Consider the following 14,949-nt stretch of genomic DNA (forward strand, 5'->3'; position numbering starts at 1 on the left):
CACGGAGACCGATGCAAATTGCTGTGGAATCGGCACCATCCACAGATGCTCCACCTCACCATCTCGGACAGGTAAGGTCCAAGCGTGATTCAGCTCTGCTTTCCACCTTGGGTCCCACACAGCTACTGTCCAGCTTTGGAAGTGACCCTAATTCCTGGCATTCCCTTCAACGGCCCGGGGTACGTGTATAATGCAGACCTAAAAATTTGCAGAACTACAAGTTTGTTTTGTTTTTCCTTGAAAGCACTAAGGCCTACACTTGGAAACTTCTTGACTTCAATCACTGGGTGACTTTAGGCTACCCACTTAAACTTCCGTGCTTTTTGCAGATCTATAAGATGAAATAGATAATAGCTATGTCAGAGTTGTGAGCATTTAACCAGGCAATGATGTAACAGTGTGTGGCACATGGTCAACGCTCAGTAAAACTTTGCTTAGCAGTATAGTAGTATATGGGCTTCCCAGGTGGCGCCAGTGGTAAAGAATCCACCTGCCAATGCAGGAGTCATAAGAGAGGTGAGTTCAATCTCTGGGTCGGGAAGATCCCCTGGAGGAGGGCATGGCAACCCACTCCCATATTCTTGCCTGGAGAATCCCATGGAGAGAGGAGCCTGGCAGGCTGCAGTCCATAGGGTTGCAGAGAGTCAGACACGACTGAAACGACTTAGCACAGCACAGCATAGTTTTACCCCAATGCCTCCAAACCGTGAGGTTTTACTTTTGCCTGCAATTATGAGGTCCAGAGTTTTACCCAGAGTCCTTTCCAACTTCACCTTGTGTGGGAGAACTGCATTCTAAGGCTGCGAGAGCACTGGCCCCTTCCTATATGAGAACCTGAACCTTAGCCATCCCCTCTGAAGCGGTCAGTGTCTACTGGAGAGGAGGCTGGGGGCAAATCAGACAGCCCTCCTTGCCAGATTCAGGCCTCCTCTCTGCTAGGCCATCCTTGTTGTGTGTCCCCAACTAATCTCTGCCAAAAAAACAAATGTGGGACAAGGGTGACCTTCTAGGCATCCCTGAGAAGAATCTTGACTTTTCTGACCAGATTGATTTGAGGCCTGTATCGAATCTGATTTACAACAGAGCATGGTCCACGGAGCTGGGGCTCTGGGGAAGGCGGGGAGGCTACTCAGTCAAGTGTCCGTTTGCATTCCTGCATTGTTTTTCTGGGCTGGGAAGGCCCGAGATGAAGCTCATTGACCCCACGATTCTGACTTCCCTAAGCAATCGGCGCCTAGCAGACCCCCATTCCTGCTACCCTCCCTCCCCCCGCCCCCCACCGCCACATTCTGTGGCTTTCTTTGAGTGCCAGTAGCTGGTGCCAGCCTTCTTTCTGCGGTTGACTATGCCCTCCCCTCCTTTGCGCGCACTCCCCTCCCCCTCCTGAAACCAGCGAGGAGAGACGGGGCAGTAAATTGGCTGGTGTCGAGGATCTGCAGCAGACAAGATGATTAAGAGGCCTACGCCGGAGCGCCCGGGGCAGGGAATGTCAGCCCAAGTTGGAATCACGCAACAGGCCTTGGCATGAGCGAGCCTGGGAGCCGGGAGGGCGGGCGGCCCCAGCTCCGGGGTGGGCCGCGGCTCCGCAGACTCGCCGGAGTCACCCAACCTGGCACCCGGCGGCGGCGGGGTCGGGCCGGGCCACGGCGTGCCTTTTCCCGGGAAGCCCTTGAAGCAGAGAGCACAAGGGTGCAGGGGCCAGAGGAAGGGGGCGTTTCCGCAGACCCGGAGAAGGGCAAAGAGGAGGGAAAGCAAAGGATGCACCGGGGTCCCAGAAGTAAGGGGGTGGGGAGGAGGAGGGGTGAGTGGAGGGAGAAACAAAGCCGGGTTGCGGGGAGGCGGGGGCGGCTCCAGCCCCGCCGGGGGCGACGCGCTGGCGAGGCCTTCTCCCAGTCTCGCGGCCCGCCGGGAGACGCGGAGCCCTGTGATCAGCCCGCCGCCGCGCAGACAGCCTCCCCCCCGCGCCCGACTGCGCTCCCCAAAGCGCGAATGAAAAATGGAAATGGGAAGTGGCGATCCCGGCTCCCTACACTGGGAAACCAGCCCCGCTCGAAACACACATAAATCTTCATTGTAATCCCCTTCCATTTGCTCTCGTGAAATATCAGGCCAGAGACAGGATATGACAAGCGCTGGGAAGCAGGGGGAGGGAAGCCCAAGAGTGAGGGGTGCCCGACGCCCTCCGCTACACACACACACCCGGCAGGGTCGCTCGGAACTCCGGCCGAGCACCGGCACTGCGTTCCAACTCCCACTGCAGGCACTCCGGGCGCTCCTGAGTCCCCTGCTCCTCGCATCCCCCCGCCACCTCTGCCAACAGCCCCCGCCAACCCGTGCCCTGCACGCGCCCCGCCGCGGGCCACCCCGCCCCGGGTGCTTCTCGGGAGTATACACACACCCCACCCACTGCCCCAAATTCCCGCCGCTCCCAGGCTGGTATGGGGGGGAGGGGGGGGGGAGAGAAAGGGAACGGATCCCAGGCCTAATCAGCGCGGCTGCAATGTGGGATCGTTTAGGAGGCTTCCCCTCCGCCTTCTTTCAGGATTACTTGTGAAAATTGTGAATATCCGTCCTGTGTAAGGATTTCCGAGACTTGTGGGGCGAGTTTGGGGGAAGTATCAGGTTTGGCGGGGGCGGAGAGAGTGCTGGAAGACTAGAGTTTTGTTTACAAACAGTTCTTTCCTAGAAGTGGGGGGAAGCAGGCGGAAAAGAGGGGGTAAAGAGAGGAGTTAGGAAGTGGTCCGATGGTTTCCCCACTGTTAAAAGGTCCCAGGAAGGAGAATGATGTCCAGGAGCAGGAAGCCCCCTCAGAGAGATGTCCTTACTGACGTCCTTCTGTAAAAACCCAGAAGCAACTCAGCCCTCCCCAAAACACCCCCTTCCCCGTCCCCGTCCCATGCACTCGCTGAAAAGTTTCACACGCCGGGTCTTTTCCCGTTAGGGGACAGCGACCACCAGTGCCTTGAGCCTATTTAGGGTCAGAAACCTCTTCAAGCATGAAACCACAGAATCGCTCTTCCTCCTTAAATAGTGGTCCCTTTGCATTTGACTTTGGTGTCCCCGTAAGCCGGTGGGTAGGATGCGATCCTGCAGTCTTTTTTTTTTTTTCCAATAAACTCTTCACTGCAGTCCCTGACTAGGGGTCGAACCCGGCCCCCTGCATTGGGAGCCGGGAGTCTTAGCCACTGGACCACCAAGGAAGCCCGCTGCTGCAGTCTTGATTACTCGGGCCCCTGGCCGGGTCTAACCAGGATCGCCCGAGACTGTGGCTCTCACAGGGTCGAGATACCCAAAACCGCCCCAGGGAAGCCGCCTTCCCCTTCTGGGATCTGCCCCCGCCGCCCCCACACAGGCCTAACCCGCTGCCCAGCCTCCCATCCGCCCCCCGCAAACTCAACTGCGTGGGCGGATGCAGAGGCCCCCACAACCCTCCGAGGCCCCCCTGCCGGGAGTTCCCCTGGAGGGGACGGGTTTGGCAGTGATTGCCACATTACAAGATGTTACATTCCACCCCGGGGCCTGGGCTCGGGCGGGGCGGGGGAAAAGCTGTGTTTCTCGAAAAGAAAGGCGCAGGCAGGCAGGTCTCGGAGGAGCAGCCACTCCGCCTGCACGTGAGAACGCAGGCAGAATCTCTCAATAGACCTTTCTTTCCCCGGCCGCCTTGGCTCCTCTCGGTCCTCCGGGTCGGGCCAGACCGCCAACACTGCAGCATCTTAGCCGTGGGCTGGCTGCGCAGCACTGCCGGGAGTCCCCGAAGGCCCTTTTTTGGGAGGGAGGGTTGTTGGGGGGGAATCCTCAGGAGTCCTGGTGTCACTGTCTGCGTCCCGGGTCGGGTTCCGCCAGCGCTGAGAGCTGGAGGGCGGAAGCAGGGGAATTGAAGGCTGGGCGCGGAGCCCGAGAAGGTGGAGAAAGGCTCTCCGTGGCGGGCCAGGGCTGCGGGCCAAAGGGTTAGGACTCCCGGGAAGGAGAAAAGGCGAGGGAGAGGGCGGGATAGAAGCCGGAGTGCGCCAGGGTGATCGCAGCGGGCCGACTGGGGCCCGCACGGAACAAACATGGCGGGCTTTGCGTACTCGCGCTCCTACCCTCCTTTTGTCGTCCAGGAGGCTCAGATACCCTAGACATGAAATCGTCGCTCACGGAACAATGGCGACTTCTGGCCCTGGAACCCGACGGAGTGCGGGCTGCTCCGAGAGGCGTTCGGGTTCCCGGGTGGCCTCTCTCCCGGCGGGAGCCGCCGCAACCCCCGCCCCCGCCCCGCCCCGTCTCCTGGCAGCACTGCCCTTGGCTTCTTAAAGTCGCAGGCTGTCTCAGTGCCCGAGAGGAGCGCCGCCCGAACCGGAACGAGTGCTGGGGGGGGGGGGGGGGGGGGGCTATCTCTCCACCGTGGAGATCAAAGGAACGCCAAGGAGGTCGCGGGGCGGGCCCCGAGGATCCTCAGAGCCTTCCCTTGCCCCGTCCTAGAGCTTCCGAAACAGGCTCGTGCCCGCCGGCACCAGGCGGCACTCTGTCCTGGTGTGATGATCGCCTCACATCAGTTCCTCAGCCAGCTACCCCCGCAACCCACCTCCCGCCCCCTGGACTCGGCCTGCAGATTTCCAGGGCCCTACCTGGCTGCGCTCTGGAGGGGGTTTGCAAGAATCTGGGAAAGGGGCCTAAGGAAAGAAGAGAGAACTGGAAAGAAAAAACGAATAAATGTTGGGAGGAGGTGGGCATCCGGCTCAGGCACTTTCTTGCCCAGTTACCACATTTAGGGTCGGGGCCCCGGCCTCACGGGCATCTCAGCTAGGGCCAGCAGGCACGCGGGAAAAGGGATTCTTTTCGCGGCGCGTTCAGGGGAAAACAGTGAAAATTTGCCTTGGGTGGCCAATTTTCTCATTTGCCCCTATTAAAAGAAAAAGCCCAAGAAATTCAATTAAAGCCACCCTGGCCAAGGCGCTATTTGAGGCATGAATGTTTCCCCTAAAGCTGCAGCAATCATGTGGCATTAGACACTTCCGGAATCCTATAGCCAACCTGAAAAATCCCAGACCCCCTTTTTCCCTAATTTTTGCTCTGATCTGTAATTTTATCCACATTTGCACTAGTTTGAGCATTCTGGCTCTCCCATCTGAAAGCCTGCAATTACTATATAATTCTTCGCAATTTCAGATGTCCTAATATGGACTGTAATTTTTGCGCAAGACAATTTCCTGCTATTTCAAGCATCAACATTGTCAAAGTTGTATGTACATAATAAATGGGAATATCAATGCATAGTTTTTAGCATAACATCTTGACTCCTCGATAATTATATCCGTTCGGAGCCTACGCAGAATTAGCCTGAATTGCATGGTAACTGCTGCTGCTTTAAAATTTTTAAAAATTACTCATAATTTTCCCAAAGATTACCAAGATCTCGAGTGCACAATGTCATCAGCGTAATGAAGAGTAAACATTTATGCTAATAATCTGCAATTTTTTTCATCAGCTATAAAGACAGAGGCTATATAGCCGAAATTTTCAGTCCTATTCTGCAAGCGCAGCGCTGCAAAAAGCCTCCGGCGCTCGCAGGCTCCTGGTCCTGGGGACCTCTTTCCACTCTTTACATCAGGATAGGAGGATGGGGCTGGGGGATTCTTTTTGGTTTTCTGGTTTTGTTTTGCTCTGCTTTGGTCGGTTTTGTATTTCCTGTTTTTCTTTTTTGTTGTTTTTTTTTTTTTTTCATTTTTGCCTTTTCTTTCCTGTCATTCTCCCAGCCAAAAGCCGCCTTCGACCCTTTTGATTTGATGTAGCAAAGATTGTGTCCAGATTGTCTGAAATTGACACTGAAGAAGGTAAGGGTGGAAACCGGTTTCATTTTTCAGAGGGTTGGAAGGCTGAGCTGCACCCGCCGCAGCGGCTCCCACTCCGGGAGTAGGAGGGTGGGGGAGTGATTATGTATGCACCAGCTAATTCTTCCATCAAAACTTCTTGTCAGCTATGTCAGGATTATTTTTTTTCCTTTTTATAAAAACACTTGATGTTTCAGGAAGTGTTAATCCCTGAAGGTTGGGGAATGAGGGCGGGGGTAAGGAAAGAAGTGGGTGGGGGGTGACAGTTTCTTGAGCCTGGGTAAAATACCCTTTAGAACCGTTTGCCAGCCAACACGGAATTGGGGTTTGTTGTGGAGCTGGGACGGAAGGAGGGTTTCTTCGAGTCATGAGAGAGAGAGACCCTTACTCTCTGCATTTGATAGAGATTTCTATGGCCATGAGGGATGAAGAGCAGAAAAGTTCGCTTTAGCCTCTGATTTAGGGATGTTTAACCCAGGCAGTGAGATGACAAAAGACAGAGAATTTTGAAATCTTTTTTTTAAAGATATAGACTGCAAGTCATGGGTAGCAAGATAAAAATATATAACTAGGGGCCGGGATTGCTTCTTTCCTCCCACTTTTTCTTGGGATCGCGTATCTCGGGTTTTACATCCAGCTCCCAGACCTGCCTTTCCTTAGGTGACAGAAATGGATGATTTCTTCAAGGGGAGAGATTTGGTTATTTTCTACATCAGATGACTCTAAGAATAAACTCATACTTCTCAGCATGCAGGTAGAGGAAATTCTAAAACTTTTTTGTGGCTCTTAAAACTAGTGCAGAATAGAGAAAGGTGGAGCGCCATCTGACCCAGCCTGCTGCATAGCGCAAAAAGAAACAAAGAAAGAAAAATGAAACATACTAAGCAATGAAGGAAAGTTGGGAATTATAAACATATTTTCAATTTTGTATTTAAAAATATTGCTTAGATTTAGGAGAATGTTTCTTTCACAATTAGACCACAACTTGTGGGACCACAAAGTCCCAGGCTTATGAAACCCAAGACCAGGGAGGAGGGGGCTGGGGATTGTTGCTTCTGCCCCTCCACCCCACCCTTACCCATTTTAGAGCGAGTGTGTGAGAGAAGATATTAAAGAGGTATCTGTTGTTTGGCAATTTTGCTAAGTCTGTCTTCATTACTTCGATGCTGTGCATTTGCTAATTTGGAGGCCCGGCCATTGACAAGCTTGTTCCATACACCTGCAAGCAATTTGCCGGCTCCGGTACCGGAGAATTGCAGAGATGGCAGCTCGCACCTATTTGATTTTTTTTTTTTTCCTTTTCTCAATGCACAGCAAATTTGGCTTTCAGTGCGTTATCTCTTTTGTTAATGCAAAAAGATTCCCTGGGCGAAAAAATTGCTCATAATTACCAGAGAGATGGGGAAACTGCATTAGAATAAATAAACCTGAAATTACTGTAATTATGTTGTGTTTGATGGGCCCGGCTTGTAATCAAGAAGAGAATACAGTGAAATGATGCTGACCCTCTTGGGTTTGCAGCTGTACGCGCACTTTGGGGTCTTTTTTTGCAGAAAAGAGTCATTTTGATAATCATTAAGCTGTGTGTAACCTATTTCAGAAGTGTTTTAAAATGAGGTTCACATTTTTTGAACAAGGGGGAAAAAATCCCAAAATTGCATTTTGCCATTACAGACTCATACATAAGGAAAGGTTGTGTTTTCTAAGTGACAATTGTTAAGACATAATATTCAAAATCAGTATTTAATCATTATAATGAGGTATTGTTTAAATATAACCACCTTTAGATTATTCATAGTTTAATTAATGTACTCATTATGAAAATCTTTGAATCAGATATTTGATGAACTACTTGTCAGTAACAAGGCAGCATTAATTAGGCCTATATTGAGATTAACATTTTTTAAAAGTACAACCGCTTATAATTATAATAGAGCCTAACTAAAGACCGCCTTCGTTGAGCTAAAACTAATAATTTCTCTATTTGAACTGTTAGCAAGAGATTATTAAATTAGTATAAGCTAATATCTCAAAGTATTAAAATCCGCTTGACCAAACAGATTTTGTCTGTGGCTTCAGGCATTGGGCACTGTCTGTCGTCTGAGGTACCAGAGGTGGATGCATGGAGGAAATCTGCCAAAACCTCCCCTCTAGCAAAGTCACATCTTGCAAGGGAAACCAAATCTAGAAAGGTCCCTGCCTCCCCGCGGGATCCCACCCAGGGAAACCAGTTCTCTCTCCTTAGCTTCTGCCATCGTCTGCCCAGCCAGCATCCAGGTCTCCGAGGTCCCATCGCCCCCATTAGCGCTCCAGGTTCTGGGGGCTTATAGAAGAGGAAAAGCTCCAATCTCAGGCCCTGAAGGAGCCTCGAGGTAACGGGCTCCATCCCCTACTACCTCCCTGCTCCCTCCATCACTAACCACCCCCCCAACTTCCCCTCCCTCTCCTAAAGGGCGTCGGAAAGCCTGGCGTCTCTGATCTTTCACCAGCACCAATTGAAAAATGGGTGCTTGTCACAACACAGATCACTGCCTTCCTCTCTGCTCCCCACCGCGTGCTGCAAAGGCCCCCCAAAGGCAGAGGGCCAGCCCCCGCGGGAAGCAAGTCGAAGGGCGAGTTTGAGGGAAGCGGGAATCCTTCAAAGCAGCCCGTCGGGCCCGCAGCTTTCCTGAGCTCTTTCAGCTCGCTGTGGGGTCTGGGGCTGAGGTTGGTCTGAGGCCCAGGAGAAGGGTGCCAAACTGATATTAGCGGCTCAGAGCCCACCTTCTTCTGGAGTGAACTGATCAAAATGGTCACTGGAGGTGCCCCTTAATCGCCTGGCCTTGGGACTTTGGGGATGGTGGTGGGATAGGGGTTTGACTTGAGAAGCTCTCAGGTTCCAATGAGTCAGCGGAGCCCACCTGCCCCTCCCTCAGCACCTCAGCACCTCCTAGTCAGAGAAAAGCCTGGGGTCATTAGGCAGGCAGGGGCCTCTCGTTTTGGATGGGCCTGGGTGGGAGTGGCTCTGGAGGGGCCCAGTGGCGCCTTGGGACTGTCCCCCGGAGCTTGCTGATTGATTGGGGGGTAGCCTGACAGACGTGTCCTTCCGGCCCCTTTCCGGGCATCTGGCCTCCTCTTTTCTGCGTCGGGATCCAGCGCCCTACGGGCCAGAAAAAGCCGGGAGGTCAGATCCCGGCAGAGGCAAGGGGCAAAGGGTGTCTCTACTTTCAGGCTTCCAGGCCTCACGGGGTGGCTGGGCACAGGGGACACACACGTCTCACAGGGTGGCTACTTGTGAGCTCTGCTTCCATCTCACCTCAGACGGCCTTCGCAGTCCCTTTGGTTCCTGAGCCCTGGCTCTGCCAGGCCGCACCTCTTCCTGATTCCCCTTCCGAGGGACACTTGCCACTACCCTCTCACTCAAGCGGGGGTCAGACCCTTGATGGGCAGGAGCTCAGCTTGAGGAATGGTTCTAGCAGGGGCTTCACAGGCCTCTGCTGTTATCCTGCTATGCCTGGAGCCAGGAGGGGCTGCCCCTGGCTTCTCTGTCCCCAGAGGTGGGAGCCTGCTGGTGGGGCCCCAGCACCCCCTCACACAGCACACCAGACAGCCAACTCTTTCTTGAAACCATAAATTTACTGTCTCAAAGAAACTTTATAACTTATTTACAAAGTTCTTTCCCCCCCAGGTACAAAGCAATAAGTTAACATTCTCAATATAAAACTAAACTTTGACATAGAGAACACAAAACACGGTTGATTTCAATTGATCACATTTTCCAAATTTCACAAGTAAAATGTCAAGATTCTCATTTCACAAAGCATTGGGTTTTACAGCCACACACAACAGAACGGAAAAAAGCTAAGTTTGTGCAACATGTTTACAGAACAATAATAATAACAATAATAATATGTACAGCAAATAGATCCTGCACCAGAGACTGTGCATTCAAGGTGGTGCTCTGTGGTCGAGCCTCTGGGGATTGTTGTAAAGCTGCTTTCATCTTACTTTACCCCTGGCATTAGGGCATTGGCGCACCCTGCCTGTTTTTTTTCTCTCCCTGCCCATCAGTTCGCATGCTCTCTCTCCCCACAAGGAAAGAATTAGGATCTTTCTCCTTAACCAGGTAAAGTGATCAAACGTTCTTCTCGAGATGAGGAAATTTTGTTGGCTTCATTTCTTTCTCTATTTTCTTCTTTTTTTAAAATAATAAGGGACATGTAAAAAATGCAAATCATTCGGCTCCAACCTCTCCATACCAGCGAAGTACAAAAGTTACTGTATAAGTTAAAAATCACCAGGTCCTCCTCATTCGTTTTTCCGAGTGCGTTTAAAGGAATGGGTACGTTTGGACCCTGCTCTCCTCGCGCCCCGCAAAATCGTGAATGGGCCGAACCTTCCTTCAGCCTCAGGAGAAGTCCATTTCTCAATAAATAAAAACCCCCTCCCCTCATTTCCCCCAATGCCTGAACGAGCCACGCCGATGGTTAGGCAGGCCCAGGAAAAGGTCCGAAAAGACAAAACGATCCAGTATCCGGAACTGGGTGGCCCGGTGGACCAAGCCTCCTCCGACCTGATGACTTGTTTCAGAGGCCGACGAACTAGGACAGCGGACGGACGAGAATCTCGACTTCGTCAGCGCACAGATACAGAGCGAAAGGAGACAAGAGACGGACAGGACAGAAAAGAGCTTTTGCTTTTTCTACATGGTTTTGTTTTCCTGATAGCCCCACACAGCTGAGGGTCGGCGGTCGGGTCCGGCGGGCTCTGGCTGCCTTGCCCGCTGGCTCGGACCGCTGTACCTGCGCTTCCAGGCCGCTTTCTGCTGTCACTGCGCGGCCGAGGTCGGGCGTGGGCACCGGGGAAGTCGCCGGGCCAGAGCGCGCGAGACTCCGAGGAGGCGGCGGGCGTCCTGCCTTCACTGTTCCTTCTTCTTCCCCTCTGGGCCCTTCTCCTCCAGACCCAGGGCACGCGGACAGGGTGGATGGACCGGGAGGCGGGAGGGGCCCGGGCCGTGGGAGACTGGAAGGCGGCGGGCGGGTGCGGGCGCGCCACCTCACATGAGTTGGGGTTGCTGCAGAGCTTCTTGGTGCGCCGAGGGGTACCACGACGTGTAACTGGGGATGTAGGAGCCCGCGCTGCCGCCCGAGCCCTTCCCGGAAGAGGAGTTGGGGTTCCAGCCGGGCGGCACCGGCGGGGAACCGGCAGACAGGGCCCGGCCGTTGGCCAGCGCGCTACCCTCCAGAGCCGCCCCGCCCTGCTTCATCAGCTTCTTGAACTTGGAGCGCTTGTTCTGGAACCAGATCTTGACCTGCAAGAGCGGACAACAACGTGACTCGGTCTAGGTCCACTGTGCCTACCTTGGTTCTGGGGAGATAAGGGAGCCGTGAGACATTGTGAAAGGATATGAGGATACTAGCCCCCACACTCACACACCGGCCCCCTGCTCAGCGCAACCCGGAGGCTCCCTGCTGGAGAAGCAAACACGTCGTCCTTCCCGCCTAAGAACCAAAGGCTGGGAGGCCTCACCGCCCGCCCGGGAGGCCGGCTGGAGCGGCTCTCTGAGAGCCAGGGGGCGTGGTGGTGAGCGGCGCCCGGATCCAGGCCTTCAGCCCGAGGCCGGCAATCGTCTGGGTAAGACACAGAGCCCACAAAACACAGAGCCTTCAATTCCAGTGTGAACATCAATAAAAGAGTGGAGAAAAGAAGTGGAGGAAATTTATTTGCAATGAGACCCGCCTTCTCTTTGCTTCATCATCTCTGCCCTTGAGTGAGCTGCGGGCTGACTGAGGAGGCCACCGGGTTTTGTTAAACTTTTCGTTTGGACTCAAATCAACCTTTCCTTAGTTAGCATCTCCCAGCTCTGCTCCTAATCCCGGCCTGGACGTTGGAAACCCGCGGCAGTCGTGATCAGAACGTCCAAGGGGTCCCCAGAATCTTAGAGAAAACAGGGAAGGAAGGGTCCGTTTCTCTTCCAGGCTCTGGGACTTGGTAGGTGAGAGGGCGGAGGAAAGGATCTCCCCCCACCCCCAACCAAACTCGGGGAGGGAGACAGAGGCTTGGGCCCAGGCCCCGAGTGATTAGTCATACACTTTAAAGGCAAAGAAGGGATTAACCCCCGAGTCTATTGTTCCAGTTGTTCGGGCACGTGTGACCTCAGAGTCCCCAAACAAAACGCCTAGGGAAATCCTTCTTGCGCCCCTAATCAGATTGTCCAGGGACGGAGGGCCGCGCGGCTGGCAGCGCGGAGTACAGAATGCAGCAACAGAGCCAGGGCAGAGAAAACTAGGGAGGAAGGAGAGATGTTGTGAGAGCGAGGGACAGGACACACAAACACACACGCATACAGACCCCCGAGGCCCAGAGAGCAAGAAATGAAGCTCCAGGGGGCAGGTGGGCCGCGGGAAGCCTGCACGGCGCCACGGTGGGGCAGCGGCGAGGTACCTGCGTCTGCGTGAGTCCCAAAGAGGCCGCGAGCTCCGCCCTCTCGGGCAGAGCTAGGTACTGAGTTTGCTGGAACCTCCGGTTCAAAGCCTGCAACTGCAAACTGGAATAAATCGTCCTGGGTTTGCGAATCTTTTTCCCCTTGCCATTGAAGCGCACTTCACCGCCTTCCACCACCGTGCTCTTCTCCGAGTCAGCCCCTGGAGGGACAGCAGAAGTGGGGGCCGTTGTTAAGGCGAGGGACTGCCTTGAGTGTGGGGAGCCGAGAGCAACCTCAGAGGGGTGACAGAGGAAGGAGCAGGAGGGAGATCACTCAAGAAGCTCCGAAAGCCGGGGAAGGGTCCGGCCAAGTCCAAAGGGCCCGACCCCGGGCGCTGCAGGCGGACTGGGGCAGTTGGCAGGCGCGCAGCTCCTGCCTTTGCAGGGAAAGTTTGCTATTTTTGCAGGCGGTAGTTGAGGTTTAATTACCCTTAATTGCATACATTGTTTATAGCGCTACGCAATAAATAATTACCGAGACTAATACGTGCACATGTGGGTTTCTGTTTTCCAGCAGGGCATTGTGTGCTTGGCGCACGGAGCCGCCCAGAGGCCCAGCCAATGCCAGGGGACGCTCTTGGATTTATCCTTTGCTGGATAGTTGCAAATTGGGTGGATATATATTTTTTTAATTTCTTTCCTATGACAGGGATGCAGAGATTGATACCCGAAACCTTTCACTGCTCCGGCGCCCTCCCCACCCCCATCCCACCTCTCTCCCCTCCTCTGCTCTCCCCCCTTTCCCCCTCCCGCCCCCCCCCCCCCCTCCCTCCGTACCTCTTCCTCTCCCTGGCAGGCGCACGTACCTGGGTCCTCCAGGCGGCTCTGGGTGAGGCTGGCGCTGCCCGGGTAGGACTGCACCGAACTGATGTAGGGGCTGGACGCGTGGCTGCTGACCGAGTTGACGTAGGGGTAGCCCAGCGGTCGGGAGAAGGACGAGGCCGAGCTGTAAGCGCCGTCGGGCTGCGAATGGCCCGCCGAGTGTAAACAGTGCATGGAGTAGTGCCCGTGGGACATGGGAGAAGGAGACATTTGCTGGTTGGGCGGCCCAAACTCCATAAACACCGCCTTGCCCGACACGGGGCTGTTGAGACTTTCTGGCATGGTGGTCATGGTCATCTCTTCTCGCGGGGTCTGGGTGTGGGTCTCTCTCTCCTCTGCTTCCCTTTTGGGGGTCTCTGTGTTTCTCAGGACAAGAAGGAACCCAATTTAAGCGGAACAGGGGTTTTCACTTTCCATTCATAAGAAAATGGAGTTTGTCTCTTTGAAAAGTCTAAGCATGATGCTGCCGAGCTCCCCAAACTCGCTTCAAAGCTTTGACTCAGCCAAGGTCATAAATATTCATGAGCTGGCGGAGCTGATTGGTCCGCTGTCTTGCATAATCACCGGGGATTGGTCCGAGGCGCTCCGGCTCCGCTGGACTAGAGCGGGCGAGGCTGCCGGGCCTCCGGAGAGACGCATCCACACTTCCAGGCCGGGCCTCCTCTGCAACAGAGCGCGCAGCGTGAGGCGCACAATGGGCTGCGGCGCCCGCGTGGGGCCCTCCGCGGCCCGCGGCTCTTCAGCCTCCCGTCTCTCCGGCGCGCTTTGCTTCCCAGGAACCAACTAGCGTGTTGGCACCGCCGCCCACCACCTCCTACAGTCCCCACCCTCCGCCCGCCCCCAACACCGGGGCCCAGGGCACCTCTTCTTCTAACCATCGCTACTCGTCCGGTGCAGAACTAGGGCGTCTCTGGAGCCCGGCCACGGCCTCCCGTACGCTGAGTCGCGCAGTCCGGGCGCTGGAGGAGGGCAACAGAGCGCTATCCTCCGGAGAGTCTTGTGCCTAACGCAGCGCTCTCCTGGCCGCGCCTCCCTGGCCTGGGTCCCCTCTGCCACATCCCTGGGGGCGGGTTTGGGGCCCTCCGGGCGAACTCACTCACTCGGCCGCCGCGCCGCCGCCGCTCTCTGGGGCCCGCTCGCATTGCTCCAGGCCAAGCTGGCTACTCCAGCTCGAGGCTGCACCGGTCTGATTAAAACAGTGCGAGCAGAGAGCCAGGAACCCGCACTTCTCCTCCCAGGAAAGGCTGCCGCACCGCCCCCCTCCCCGCAACACCCACCCCCTCTTTCCCTCCCAGCCTTCCTCCGCCTCCCCCTCCCTCTGCATTCCCTCTGCGCGGAGCGCCCCGGCTCACTCGCCCCGAGGGCGCGGCAGAGTGAAGCCTAGGAGCTGGCGGGCTCCGTTCGGCTTGAGCCGCGGGTGCCGGGTGGTCATTTTCCGGCCTCCTGGGGTCTGGCGATAGTACCCGAGGTGCAGGAATCCTGAGAGACACCAAAACCCGCGGCAAAACCAGGCCAGTCGTAGGCTCGCGTGTCTCTCGGTGGACACGTCTCTCATGGTCGCCCAGGATTCTCATCTCCAGGGTCAAAGCGGGCGCCACCGAGCCCAGGGCAGGGCTAGTGGGGGCAAAAGCTGCCAAGGCGCCTTCTATCTTCTGGAGCGCTAGGTACAGAAAAGCCCACAAAAGCTGCCCCCCCCACCCCACCCCGCAGCCACCACCACACAGCCACCACCCCCCGTGAGGCGTGGCGCGCACCACGCTGGCTGCGAAGGGGCTGTTGGTTTCCTATCCCGCCAACCCCACGGTGAATCCCAAATTACTTTGTTAGGTAATTAGAAAGTGTTGATAATTATTTC

The 14,949-nt window shown here is 55.1% G+C and overlaps 1 protein-coding gene across 3 annotated transcripts; it reads right to left on the bottom strand.

Annotated features, from left to right (window-relative positions):
- Positions 1–9,404: 9,404 nt before the first annotated feature.
- On the bottom strand, positions 9,405–14,503 carry DLX1 (distal-less homeobox 1). 3 transcript variants are annotated; one of them, XM_043894923.1, is made up of 4 exons: positions 14,195–14,503; positions 13,079–13,757; positions 12,234–12,433; positions 9,405–11,100 (listed from the first exon to the last, which is right to left on the bottom strand). In XM_043894923.1, exons 2-4 carry the CDS (start codon positions 13,389–13,391, stop codon positions 10,846–10,848), a joined length of 768 nt encoding a protein of 255 aa, XP_043750858.1. In that variant the 5' UTR covers positions 13,392–13,757; positions 14,195–14,503; the 3' UTR covers positions 9,405–10,845. The 3 variants fall into 3 exon arrangements, with proteins under 3 accessions (XP_043750858.1, XP_043750857.1, XP_043750856.1); XM_043894922.1 differs by having other exon boundaries at positions 13,079–13,450; positions 14,195–14,502; XM_043894921.1 differs by having other exon boundaries at positions 14,191–14,502.
- Positions 14,504–14,949: the final 446 nt, after the last annotated feature.

The sequence above is a fragment of the Cervus elaphus genome, chromosome 33 (assembly GCF_910594005.1).
Source record: "Cervus elaphus chromosome 33, mCerEla1.1, whole genome shotgun sequence".
In the NCBI taxonomy this organism is placed as follows: domain Eukaryota; kingdom Metazoa; phylum Chordata; class Mammalia; order Artiodactyla; family Cervidae; genus Cervus; species Cervus elaphus.